The 12,539-nt window shown below is 44.5% G+C and overlaps 1 protein-coding gene and 1 non-coding gene across 4 annotated transcripts; both read left to right on the top strand.

Annotated features, from left to right (window-relative positions):
* The first annotated feature begins 197 nt into the window (after nt 1–197).
* EIF4G2 (eukaryotic translation initiation factor 4 gamma 2) lies at nt 198–11,997 on the top strand. Of its 3 annotated transcripts, none has more exons than XM_039382439.1 (22): nt 198–457; nt 2,032–2,142; nt 2,291–2,356; nt 2,779–2,904; nt 3,245–3,347; nt 4,008–4,139; nt 4,235–4,301; nt 4,383–4,534; nt 4,949–5,059; nt 5,596–5,679; nt 5,765–5,863; nt 6,070–6,211; nt 6,297–6,457; nt 6,903–7,016; nt 7,782–7,907; nt 8,149–8,253; nt 8,338–8,553; nt 8,851–9,109; nt 9,333–9,537; nt 9,953–10,164; nt 10,295–10,416; nt 10,707–11,542. In XM_039382439.1, the coding sequence occupies exons 8-22, from the start codon at nt 4,451–4,453 to the stop codon at nt 10,770–10,772; spliced, it is 2,106 nt and encodes a 701-aa protein (XP_039238373.1). In that variant the 5' UTR covers nt 198–457; nt 2,032–2,142; nt 2,291–2,356; nt 2,779–2,904; nt 3,245–3,347; nt 4,008–4,139; nt 4,235–4,301; nt 4,383–4,450; the 3' UTR covers nt 10,773–11,542. The 3 variants fall into 3 exon arrangements, with proteins under 3 accessions (XP_039238373.1, XP_039238375.1, XP_039238374.1); XM_039382440.1 differs by having other exon boundaries at nt 212–457; nt 2,078–2,142; nt 10,707–11,997; XM_039382441.1 differs by lacking the exon at nt 6,903–7,016 and having other exon boundaries at nt 10,707–11,997.
* Nucleotides 7,058–7,220, top strand: LOC113996727. The gene has a single exon (XR_003543873.1). It is a non-coding gene; the product is annotated as a small nucleolar RNA SNORD97 (small nucleolar RNA).
* Nucleotides 11,998–12,539: the final 542 nt, after the last annotated feature.

Below are 12,539 nucleotides of genomic sequence, written 5' to 3'. Positions count from 1 at the left end.
GGCCCCCGGCGTAGCGACCTTCGTGAATACCGGTGCTGCACTGCGGCGGCGGCGCGGCGCAACCAAACCCCCGCTCCCCCCCGCCCACCCCGGCCGTGGCACCGCCCCCCGCCTCGGCTGTGATTGGCAGGGCGGGCGGAGCGCTCGGCGGCGATTGGCGGGTCCCGGCGGGAGGTGGGGTAGGTTGCGTGAAGGGTGATAAAGTTAGTGGGGCTGCCGAGGAGCGTCCGAGACGCGGCGGCGGCGGTCGGCGCTCTATGGAGGTGGCGGGGGGAGGCGTCGGGCCGGTGCTGCTCTTGCTGTGGTGATTCGGAGACTCGCCCTGTCCCGCGCGTTCCCCCCTTCCCCTCCCCAGCCCCGGTCCCCGGCTCCCTTCCCCTCCCCCCCCTTCTCTTGCCTTTTCCCCTGCCCTTGGTAGCCGCCGGGACCCGGGGAAGCTGACAAGGCCTTAGGGAAGGTGAGAAACGCGTGAAGTGGTGAGAGAAACGTGGGTCTGGGACCGGGAGGGAGCGGGGAATGCTGCAGCTGCAGCCTAAAATGGCGGCTGCCCGGCGTGGCCGCCATTTTCCTACCGGCTGCTTCTCTGTGGCTCCCGCACAAAATGGCGGCCTGAGCCGGGGGACGCTCCCGCTGCCGGCTTTGAGAGTGCTGTTGCCGACTTGGGGGGTCCCGCCGCTGCTGAGCGAAGGGCTCCAGGAGCTGTGCAGCCCCCACCGGGCGCGCAGGGGACGCTTGAGCAGCAGTGTTAGAGGTTAGGGCGAGGGAGATGGGGTCGGGTGGTGCTGGTCCGTGGGGACGGTCACTTTCGACGATCGGTTCAGTTGCATATTTGCAGGATGGTGGTCTGGCTGTGCGCTGTGGGCACCCGCGCTGCCCCACTGGCTCCCCTTGCAGGGAGTAGCCTCGGTTCATGTAGCGGGCTGCAGATCCTTAGGGATCCGCATTACCAGGGGAACGTGCCGAGAGGATTTTCTAATATATGGGTTGTTTTTTTTTTATTGTTTTTTCTTTTCTCTTGGCTCCTCGTGGGAGGGAAGAGCGGGCGCTGCCGAGGCGCCGCGTCAGCCGGGCAGCAGCCTCGCCCACGTTTCCTGTTGCGGGGGTGGCGGTGCAGGGCGATACCGGCAGCTTCCCGGGGCCGCCTCCGTTTGGCGGCGGCGGCGGCGGCGGCGGAGCGGATCCCTCCCGGAGAACAAAGAGCGGGGAGCGGGCGGCGCCCGCCGGGCGGGGCGGGGCGGGGGGCGGCGGTGCCGAGCGGTACCTGCGGGGGGCGCCCTGCGCGCCCTCAGCCCATTGTTCGCCGCCGCCGCCATGTTGTGTCCGCTCCTCGTGCCCGCGCCGGGCGGGCGGTGGAGCCTCGGGGAGGCCTCGGGGGGTGCCCGGAGCTGTGAGAGGCTTTTTGCGTTCCCCCTCCCTTCCCCCCGGGTGTTTTCTGTCCCCCTGGTTAGCTTCCTGCTACGTGAGCGGTGCAGCGAGATTGGTTTTTTTCCTTTCTTCAAGCTAAAATTTGACGGGGGGTTGCGGAGGGTGGGTGGTACCTTTTTTCGTTATTTTGGAGCTTAGTAGGCAGTTTGGACGCAGACTACATCCCTTTTACTACGTTAAGTAGTGCGTTTTGTGGTCTGGTGCTTATCACTTCAAAACTTGGTTACTTTGTGTTACTATAATCAATCATAGTTTATAAGCCATGTTAATAAAGGATTAGTTATGCTGTGTTAAAAAAAATTACATGTTATTTTCTGCAAGTGCTTTTCAGAGTGGACTGGGTAAATTTGAGGCTCTTCCTGGTTTAGTCTGTGATTCCCTTATGTCTGTTCCCTGACCCCCGGTAGAAAACGTGGCTGTAATGGTGAAATTGGCCTTTCTGTGATCACTCCCAAGTATCGCATAAATAAGACTTTTCTTACCTGTTGTGAAGCTCAGTGTTTAAAGGTTCTTGTTCTTAAACAAAATTTGTACTTTTATTGTAAGTTAGATACTGTGGCTGATAGTAAAACAACTATAATATGAATGCTTGGTTTGTCTTTCTAGGTTTTGTTTTTCCCCACCCCGTCAATTTAATTTTATTCTTTTGAAGATTCTTCGTTGTCAAGCCGCCAAAGTGGAGAGTGCGATTGCAGAAGGGGGTGCTTCTCGTTTCAGGTACTAATGCCTTTTGTTTGATGAACAGTTGGCAGTGAAAACTGTCCTTTGAGAATTCAAATTCTTATGATGTTTATACCAAAACTGAGATGTAATTGAAAGCGTTGAGTTTTTGAACTTACCAAGGATTACGTTGGTTTTTTAACAGTGCTTCTTCAGGCGGAGGAGGTGGTAGGGGTGCACCTCAGCACTATCCCAAGACTGCCAGCAACAGGTATGTCATCTTGGTCTCTAATTTGGCATGATTTGAAGGCAGAGCATGCTTGATGGTGAATACAGAACTGAAAATAGTGCAGCTTTAAAGTTGCAAGAGGGACACCTACTGAGTTGATAACCTTATAATGTTCTGCAGTCTGTGTCTGTTAAGAGTGTGCATCCTGGGTAATAGGAGGTGCACAAACTTGCTTGCTCATGCCTTTTACTTAAAAAGTTTAGAGGGTTTCCTTTGGGATGTGGGGTTTTATTATTGTTGAGTGAGTACTTTGCTGTGCAGCAGATGCTGCTGTGTTGGCAGGGGCAAGTGCGTGCTAACAAAGCAAGCAACAGACTTGGTCTGAGTAAGGCAATACTGAAAGGTTAAAAAGCCAGTTCTTTTAAGTCATTTGTTTAACAATCCCATTCTTCAAAATTCTGCAGCGAGTTCCTGGGGAAAAACCCAGGGCAAAACGCTCAGAAATGGATTCCTTCACGAAGCACTAGACGAGATGACGACTCCGCAAACGACAAAGAACGACATGATGCAATCTTCAGGAAAGTAAGAGGGTAAGTTCTTCACAGGATTACTTACTTCTTACTGCATTCGTTAGCAATGTGTATCTAATAAATGGGCTGGAGGAAAAGAACACACGTGGGTTGAGTTTGGGGGTGGTGAGTCCTTTAGAGAAGACAAATTGATGATCTAGCAGCAGCAAGCACTTGAACCCTTTAGAGGACTGGAATTTTCAAAAGTACATTATCTGAAGACCTTCCAAAACATAGTTGAAAGGAAAATTACACTTCTTTATTTTTAATAGGCTTAAAAAGTAAAGATAAATGTGACTCTGAAATGACCTGTAGCATGCTTACAATATCTGTATTCTTGTTTTTGTTTGTTCCTCTTTAGCATACTAAATAAGCTTACTCCTGAAAAGTTTGACAAGCTATGCCTTGAGCTCCTCAATGTGGGTGTAGAATCTAAGCTCATCCTAAAAGGGGTCATACTGCTGGTAAGATGGCTGCATTTCTTTAAACTACAGTTTTCTTGCATGTTAAAAATCAGAAGGCTGGTTGGTTTTGGTGGGATACAGAAGTAGTATGTCTAATGCGTTTGCGTATTTGGATTATCAAACACCACCTCACACCTGCTTTCTGTGTGAGAAGGGTATACTAAGGAGGAAGTAGGTTTAATGCTTTAACTTGTTTAGAAGTTTCAAGAATCACTAGATGTGATTGGGGATTCTATGACAGGCTTTTTAAAACTGTAAGATGCTAGTTAGCAGTCATGTTTCTGTGCCCCTTCACTGCCCCTGCCCTTCCTGTTTTCCTGAGGAGCAGGCCTTTTGGTCTTGGAAAGGCTACTGCAGGTGGCTTTTTGGGACACTGATGTAGCTGTTACGTCACTTTGTTTATTCTGAGATCAGATTGGCAATGCTAACATAGGTGTTGTGATGATGAGTTTTGTTGGCCAAGGATTATAGAGGCTCTTGAATAGCACAGAAGAGCTTTTTCCCTTCAGACTAACGTTAAACTACATTATTTCTGTGTTTGATTTAGTAAAAAATAGTTCTGGATCAGAGTGGTAGTAATGCCTTCTGTCTTCCATCTCGCTTTCCTAATAACATTTGCATCCTCCTACATGCTGCCTTACTGCAAATCCATCTGTTCAGATCGTAGACAAAGCCCTTGAAGAGCCCAAGTATAGCTCGCTGTACGCTCAACTATGTCTGCGACTGGCAGAAGATGCACCCAACTTTGATGGCCCATCAGCAGAGAGTCATCCAGGACAGAAGCAAAGCACAGTGAGTGTATCTGTCAATCTGGAATGATAACTTTGGCTAGGATGTGCAGTTGCACAGATTAGCTTAATTGTTTTCTTTGTTCTCTTTTTTTTTAGACATTCAGACGCCTCCTAATATCTAAACTTCAAGATGAATTTGAAAACCGAACCAGAAATGTTGATAGTAAGTTTTAAAACCACTTTAATATACAGCATTTGTCTTCTTTTCCCACAACCACGCTAAACAGGCTTCTTTGTTTTCCAGTCTATGATAAGCATGATGGTCCCCTCCTCCCCGAGGAGGAGGAACAGAGAGCCATTGCCAAGATCAAGATGCTGGGGAACATCAAATTCATTGGAGAACTTGGCAAGCTTGATCTTATTCATGAATCTATCCTTCATAAGTGCATCAAAACAGTGAGTATCCAGATTGGGGCAGGGCCAGGAGCAAAATAGGACTTTAAAAAACTTGTTATGCTGCTTTGAGAATGTTGAAGCATAAAATAACATGTAAATATTTCCTGACAATCACCTTCCCCTCACTGTTTAAAATGATCAGTCTTTTGGCGTGGTTAAGAGGTAAAATTGGCTTTGTTCAAAGCCGTGGGAATTGTCTCCAAGAGAAGATGTAGTTTGGCCCAGAGAGAAATACCACAGGTACTTAAAAGTATGCACACTTAGGAGTAATAAGTACTTGAATTAGCAGTTCTTAAACTTCTTGTCAAGTGCATTTGCCTTTAGAACAAGATAAAATGTTTCTGTGTGTGCCAGTATAATAAGTTTGTTGCTTATGAATTGTTAATATGTCCAAATGCCTAATTCCCCTTTCAGCTTTTGGAAAAGAAGAAGAGAGTCCAACTCAAAGATATGGGGGAGGATTTGGAGTGCCTCTGTCAGATAATGAGGACAGTGGGGCCTAGATTAGATCATGCGAAAGCCAAGGTATGTGCCTATCCCTTGCAGTCACTCACCTAATTAAATTATGTGGCCAGGACTTTGATTGGCTGAACCTTCTGTATACAGTATTCATAAGTACAGAACTAAGGTTTGACTTTCAGAGAGGAGTGCCAGCTGTGGCTCCTGCATCAGGTCATAGCAAAAGGAGTTAATCTTTGGAATGGTTTTTAACGTCTTCCTAGGATGTAGTTAGGGCCATCAGGAAGTCAGAAATGCGAGACTGTTGTTTCTCTAAACGCTGCTTGAAATGATGTCATGAACTATTCTGAACACAGCTGATTTGACAGATGAGTTCAGAATGTAAACTTGAAATGATGTCAGAGTGATGAGAACTTGGGCTGTGTTATTTATCTCTGACTCAGATGTCCTGATGCATTAGCTTGCTTTAAACTGGACTGCCATCAAGGAGATAGAGATGGCAGGAAAGGGCAGCCTTTTCTATTATTTGATCTTGGGTGTCTTGAATGAAAACACTCAAGACACTGACAGAATTACTCCAACTTGTAATTTTGTTCCCCCAGTCCTTAATGGATCAGTACTTTGCCCGTATGCGCTCCTTGATGTCAAGTAAGGAATTGCCAGCAAGGATTCGTTTCCTGCTGCAGGTACGATGATAAAATGGATTGTACTGCTGCTTTTTTCTTGTGAAGTTGTCTTGAATCACTTCCTTATAATCTTTTATGTTCCAAGGATACTGTGGAGTTGAGAGAACACAACTGGGTTCCTCGCAAAGCTTTTCTTGACAATGGACCAAAGACTATCAATCAAATCCGTCAAGATGCAGTAAAAGTAAGTGTTGCACGTGAGGTCTTGTTCTTGGCTTTGCTCTGTGTCCCAAAACCTACACTGCACTTGTGAGTAGTTCTCATAGAGTGTGACAGTCGGCTTAAGGGTTAAATTAATCAGATGTATTTCTGTAGTTGAGGGCTAAAAACTTTACTTTTTGAGGGGCTGTGAGTCCATACTAATAAAAATTTACAATTCCTGTTTTAAAGGATCTGGGAGTTTTTATTCCTGCTCCTATGTCTCAAGGGATGAGAAGCGACTTCTTTCTGGAGGGACCCTTTATGCCACCCAGGATGAAACTTGACAGGGACCCACTCGGAGGGCTTGCTGATATGTTTGGACAAATGCCAGGTAGGCTGGAACTGCAAACGTGGTGGGGGTGGCTGTGGCTGTGCTGTACTGAACAAGAACTAAAGCTGTCGTTGGTCTCGTCCAGGTAGCGGAATTGGTACTGGTCCAGGGGTTATTCAGGATAGATTTTCACCCACCATGGGACGCCATCGTACAAACCAACTTTTCAATGGCCATGGGGGTCACCTCATGCCTTCTGCTCAATCCCAGTTTGGAGACCTAGGCAAATCTTTTCTGAAAAGTCAGGTAAGGAAGATATTCACACAGTGACTTCAGCTTGTTTAGGAGCTCTTCCTCAGATGCGTATGTTATGGATTATAGTCTGCTAATGTTAAAAGACTTACTCAGATTTGATTCTCATAAGAACTGATGCTCAGCTGATACAAAAATTCTAAACGACTTTTTAAATTGTGCAGAAGATGAAAGGAATACACTTTTTTGTTGGGTGTGTTTTTTTTTTAACTGCAAGAAAAGGTGCATGTGGCTTTGGTGGGTCAGAATGGTGTGTTTTATTTAAAAGATAGCCCTGTTTTTAGGGATAGTTGCTACTCTCCCACCACCCCTGCTCCTTCTTTCTCCCTTCCTGGCAAATAGAATCTTTGTTCTCTGGTCCCTCTGGTACTACTTACCATATGATGTACGCCACTCCATCATCTGCACTTCTTTCTCTATATCTCCCTTTCTGAAATAGGGGCAAAGCCAGCTCTACCATACCCAGAATCAGGGACTCTTATCCCAGCAACAAGGACAGTCGAAGGATATGCCACCTCGGTTTTCTAAGAAAGGACAGCTTAATGCAGATGAGGTACATGACATGCCTACATTACTTAAAGCCTATTCTAAATATTGCCCAATGATTATAGCAAGACGCGTTATTATGAGGACTAATGCTGGAACTCTTTCTTCTTCTCCTCCTCCTCCTCCTTTGTCCCTTCCTCTTTCACCTTACCCCCCTCACTTTCCTTAGGGTATCCAGCGTCCTATGAGCAAGACTGAGATATGAGGGCAATTTTTTGGGGTGTCCCTTCCTTCCCCCACACTTTCAAGAACACTACTCTGACATCAGTTCCCATGCATCGTAGTCATAACAATACATTTAATTAAAAGTTCAGAAAATCCTGAACTTCACAAACCCTGAAGTGCTGGACCAGGCTAAATATATTTTTTTGTTTTGTTTAGAACTGGTTAATAGGCAAAATTTCAAATGCAAAGTAAAACTGCATTGTGATTTTGAGTGTTAACCAGACTTGTATCCCGACTTCTGAGCAATTGGCGGACTATTATCTTGGCTGTAAAATACATCAGCAAACATGCTGATTATCTTCTTGGGTCTCTAACATACTGCATCTAAAAGGAGCATTTCCAGTTCTTGATACCAGTAAAACTAAGTACCAGTAACTTGCTTTTGGGGGAATTTCAGGACACATGTGGCTTAATCTGTATTCAAGTATTAACACTGTAGAAATGAAGTCATGCTTCAGTGAGATCACTTGGTGTGAGTCCATGGCTGTGTTTTGTTGGTCAGAATACTTGAAACAGTTTGAGTTTTTTCTGACTTATCTGTTTACAGATTAGCCTGAGACCTGCTCAGTCTTTTCTAATGAATAAAAACCAAGTGCCAAAGCTTCAGCCCCAGATAACTATGATTCCTCCCAGTGCTCAACCACCACGCACTCAGACACCACCTTTGGGACAGGTAAATATATAAATCAGTGTATGTTGTTGGCTGTACTTACCTCTTCATGCTTGCAAAACTTAATTTCTAATGTGGGAAGGGAGAAGCTTTTGATTGCAAAGAGCAGGACATACAGAGAGAATGTATGAAAACAAAATGATTTGACTCCCATTTGCCTTCGTTTGTGTTAGATGTTGTTCAGCTTGATATAAGCATGGGTAGATGTGCTGCAAAGAACCAAATTGTGGTATCTTTTTTTCAGCCGCCTCAACTTGGTCTTAAAACAAATCCACCACTTATACAAGAGAAGCCTGCAAAGACCACCAAGAAACCACCTCCTTCTAAAGAAGAGCTCCTTAAACAAACTGTAAGTTAGTGTGTAATAGTGATTCTTGAAGCCTTGTATGTGCTCTTCACAAAGAATGCTCAATTCTGCCTTTTTCCTTTGCAGGAGGCTGTGGTGACTGAGTATCTGAACAATGGAAATGCTAATGATGCTGTCAATACTGTGAGAGAAATGAGAGCTCCAAAACACTTCATTCCTGAGATGTTGAGCAAAGTAATCATTCAATCCCTAGATAGATCAGATGAAGACAAAGAGAAAGCAAGCACCTTGATCAGCTTGCTCAAGCAGGAGGGAATAGCCACCAGTGACAACTTCATGCAGGTACTGTGGTCTTACAGTCTTGCAGTCCTTCGTGGTGGGTGGCGTGTGTAAAGTCAGCCTGCAAATTTTTTTTTAAGTCACACTGATCTGGGGAGGTAAAATAATGTTTAATCCTGTGAGGGGCAAATGAAGTGACATAAGGAAGAAATATTTGGGGAACCAGAAACTGGGAACCTCTTTGCAAGTGGTTGAACGCAGAAAAGAAACTTGAGGCTCCTATGTAGTACAGGTATTAATTACTGTCCACAGGTACAAAATTACTTCAGAATTTCAGCTTGTGTGTGTACTCTTTTATAGGCATTCCTGAATGTATTGGACCAGTGCCCCAAACTGGAGGTGGACATCCCATTGGTGAAATCCTACTTAGCACAGTTTGCAGCCCGTGCCATTATTTCAGACCTGGTGAGCATTTCCGAACTGGCTCAACCACTGGAAAGTGGCACCCATTTCCCTCTCTTCCTGCTCTGTCTTCAGCAGTTAGCTAAGTTACAAGACCGTGAATGGCTAACAGAATTGTTCCAACAAAGCAAAGTGAATATGCAGAAAATGTTACCAGGTAAGAGTTGCCACGTAGCTCTTCTGACACCCCATCCTAGTGCATGCGAGATGTTTTCCCTCTAGTTTATGCCAGAGTAAAATAAAATACGAGGTTATCTTGGTGGAGTCACCTGTCCTCATTGTTGGGAGTGGTGTTTTGCTAAGAGATGTCTGGAGCCATGAACCATTGTCTGCAGCTCTTGGTCAACACAAGCACTTAACCTGTGTGTTTTACTTGTCAGAAATCGACCAGAACAAGGACCGCATGCTGGAGATCTTGGAAGGGAAGGGGCTTAGCTTCTTGTTCCCGCTTCTGAAACTGGAGAAGGAACTGCTAAAGCAAATAAAATCAGATCCATCCCCTCAAGCCATCTACAAGTGGATTAAAGATAACATTTCACCCAAACTTCATGTAGATAAGGGATTTGTGAATATATTGATGACCAGGTAAGATGTTGTTTCGCTGTAGTTTAGACACCTGTTTGGTAAAGCTGCTGACAGGTCAGTAACTGTAAAGCCTGACATGTAGCACTGTGTGCAGTACACAGGGAGACAGATGGTTCTAAGTGAACCTCCTCTTTTAAAATCCCATTGTATTTGAGGAGGAGAGCAAGTCTCTGAGCCTGCATCGTGGGAGGTGTTTTCTTTGGGAAGAAGTCTAGACCTGTGTGTTCGTAGAGCCATAATAGAGGCAGAACAAGGATTTTTGTGGTGTGCTGTCAGCCGCAACACAAATCCCTGTGCGTGCACCTGACTACTGGTGTAAGCAGGAGGCTATTTGTAGTAATAGCCAGCTGAACTTGTAATCTAAGGTGCTGGATTTCTCAGTCTACGGAACTGAGCTTCGCTTTCCTTTGTCCAGTTTCTTGCAGTATATTTCTAGTGAAGTAAACCCACCCAGTGACGAATCGGATTCTTCATCTGCTCCATCTAAAGAGCAGCTAGAGCAGGAAAAACAGCTGCTTCTTTCCTTCAAGCCAGTAATGCAGAAGTTCCTCCATGACCATGTTGATCTGCAAGTGAGTGCTTTATATGCACTCCAGGTGCACTGCTACAACAATAATTTTCCAAAAGGTGGGTGCATCAAGATCTTGCCAGAACTGAACTTGAATCTGTGTATAGCTTTCAGACAAGCTTTCAGGCTTGTCACTGCATCTGGTCAGAAGGTGATGAAAGCTAAGAAAGGTTTAATTTACTTCCATAGGCATGTTACTGCGCTTCTTTGTTCATTTCTATGACATGGAGATCATTGAAGAAGAAGCCTTCTTGGCATGGAAAGAAGACATTACTCAAGAGTTTCCAGGGAAAGGCAAAGCTTTATTCCAGGTAAATTTGCTAATATCAGAGTAGAGATTTGGATTCGTGATCTCTGCTGCACTGGAGTGCTTGAGAACACTTCCAGAGTGTCTAAAATGTTGAGCAGCTTGATGGAGTATTTCGCTAGGGAGGAGTTAAGCGAGATGAACAAAACCTTTTTGATTTACTAGAGGCCTATGAGTAGTGCAAGTGTGGCTGAAAGATTTTAAAAACCAGTTGGGGGGGGAAGCAGTGTTCTGCAGAAGTACCTAGTGGGGAAATAATTCCTGCTCCCTTAAACCAGTTTTGTGTAACTGCAGGTAAACCAGTGGTTAACCTGGCTGGAAACTGCTGAAGAAGAAGAATCTGAAGAAGAAGCTGACTAAAGAACCAGCCAAAGCCTTAAATTGTGCAAACATACTGTTGCTATGATGTAACTGCATTTGACCTAACCACTGCGAAAATTCATTCCGCTGTAATGTTTCACAATATTTAAAGCAGAAGTATGTCAGTAGGATATCCTCTGCAAAAGGTTTTTGTAGTATGTCTTAATAGTCTACAATAAAAATATTTTAGAGTATCTTTAATGTTTAGATAACAGTGTATTAGCAGCATGCAATAATTACATCATAAGTTCTCGAGCAGAAGCAGTCTGTTGCAAGGGGTCTTCTTTGCTGCCAGTTATCATAGGCTGTTTTTAAGTTAGAAACTGAATAGCAACACTGAATACTGTAGAAATGCACTTTGCTCAGTGTAATACTTGAGTTGTTGCAATATTTGATTATCCATTTGGTTGTTACAGAGAATCCTTAACTGTAATCGATGGTTGGTTGTTGCCGTAATAGTATATTGCCTGTATTTCTACCTCTAGTAATGGGCTTTATGTGCTAGGTTTTAATATCCTTGAGCCTGGGCAAGTGCACAAGTCTTTTTTTTAAAAGGAACAGTTTACTTGCACAAAAACTGATTGGCTGAAGAGATGGTTTAATGCCCTTTGGAAGAGGTTTTTGTGGGTGTGAAACATGACATGGTGAGAAATTTGAATTGGTCCCTCTTATAGTACTGAAATTAAGTCTACTTAATTTATCAAGACATGTTCATGCCCTGATTTTATATACTTGTATCTATCAATAAACATTGTGATACTTGACTTGTTTCTGAATGTCTCCCAGTAGAAAAGCTTTGGACTGATGATTAGTTCACTTAAGAAAGGAAATATCAGTGGGAGTTGCTTTAAATGGGAGCATCTTGAAATTATTTTTACACTCATTGTCTGAACATGCAGATGAATTCTAAATAAGGTCACAGACAAGATTAAACACTACAGATGTGTTATGACAGGAGAAGAATGATGTAATTCTGCCGAATAAGTGGTAGGGGTTTGCCTTGTGGTCCAGTGTATGCTTTATCAGTGAGTATGTGCTTTTTACCTTGGTAATGCTTTGAGCTTCCCAGGCCACATGCATGTTTTCAAATCGAGTGGCATTGTCTGTTTAGCTGCCTGTTTCTCAAATCAAATTGGCAAAAAATCCCTACAAAGGAGTTCAATGATGTTGCATTGTACAGGCTTGAAATGTCATCTATTAAATACTCAAAATACCTTACTTCTTAGAACTTTGTCCCTAGTGAATTTTTTTTTGTCCTCGCTGCTACTCAAGACTTCACCTGTTGCAAGGTGATGTATTTGTAATGGCAAAACAGTACTGTCTCCTGGGTTTGCCAGTGATGGAAGTGCTTTAGTCTATAAACCCTTCTTCACCACTGGAGACAAAAGTGGAGCTTTTCTGTGACTGGGAGAGTTGTGCCTTGGAGAGCAGGTCCTGGTTTGCTGTGAAGGGCTTCCCAAGTACAGTCCCAAGCCCTGGCCTCCTGCACACTGTAAGCCCTGGTCTGTCAGGGAGTTCTTCGGGTGCCTCAGTAACTTGCTGTACCAGCTCAGTAAATCAAGGTAGTGTGCTTGCTTCCATAAGCCAAGTGTATCTGACAGGAATTGCTACCAAAAATTCCATGACACTGCACTTTCAGGAATGTGTATGTAGCAGTGAACAGGAGAGCAGGATATTTCTGTGAAGTCTGGCTCAGTGGAGACAGGAGAGCCCCAACGGCACTTTAATGGTTCAAGGTTCAGAGCTGGCTTTAGGTGCAACTCCTGT

The sequence above is a fragment of the Pipra filicauda genome, unplaced genomic scaffold (assembly GCF_003945595.2).
Source record: "Pipra filicauda isolate LSUMZ 115617 unplaced genomic scaffold, ASM394559v2 scaffold26_size5592650_pilon, whole genome shotgun sequence".
In the NCBI taxonomy this organism is placed as follows: domain Eukaryota; kingdom Metazoa; phylum Chordata; class Aves; order Passeriformes; family Pipridae; genus Pipra; species Pipra filicauda.
This window is presented reverse-complemented; position numbering and strand designations above follow the sequence as displayed.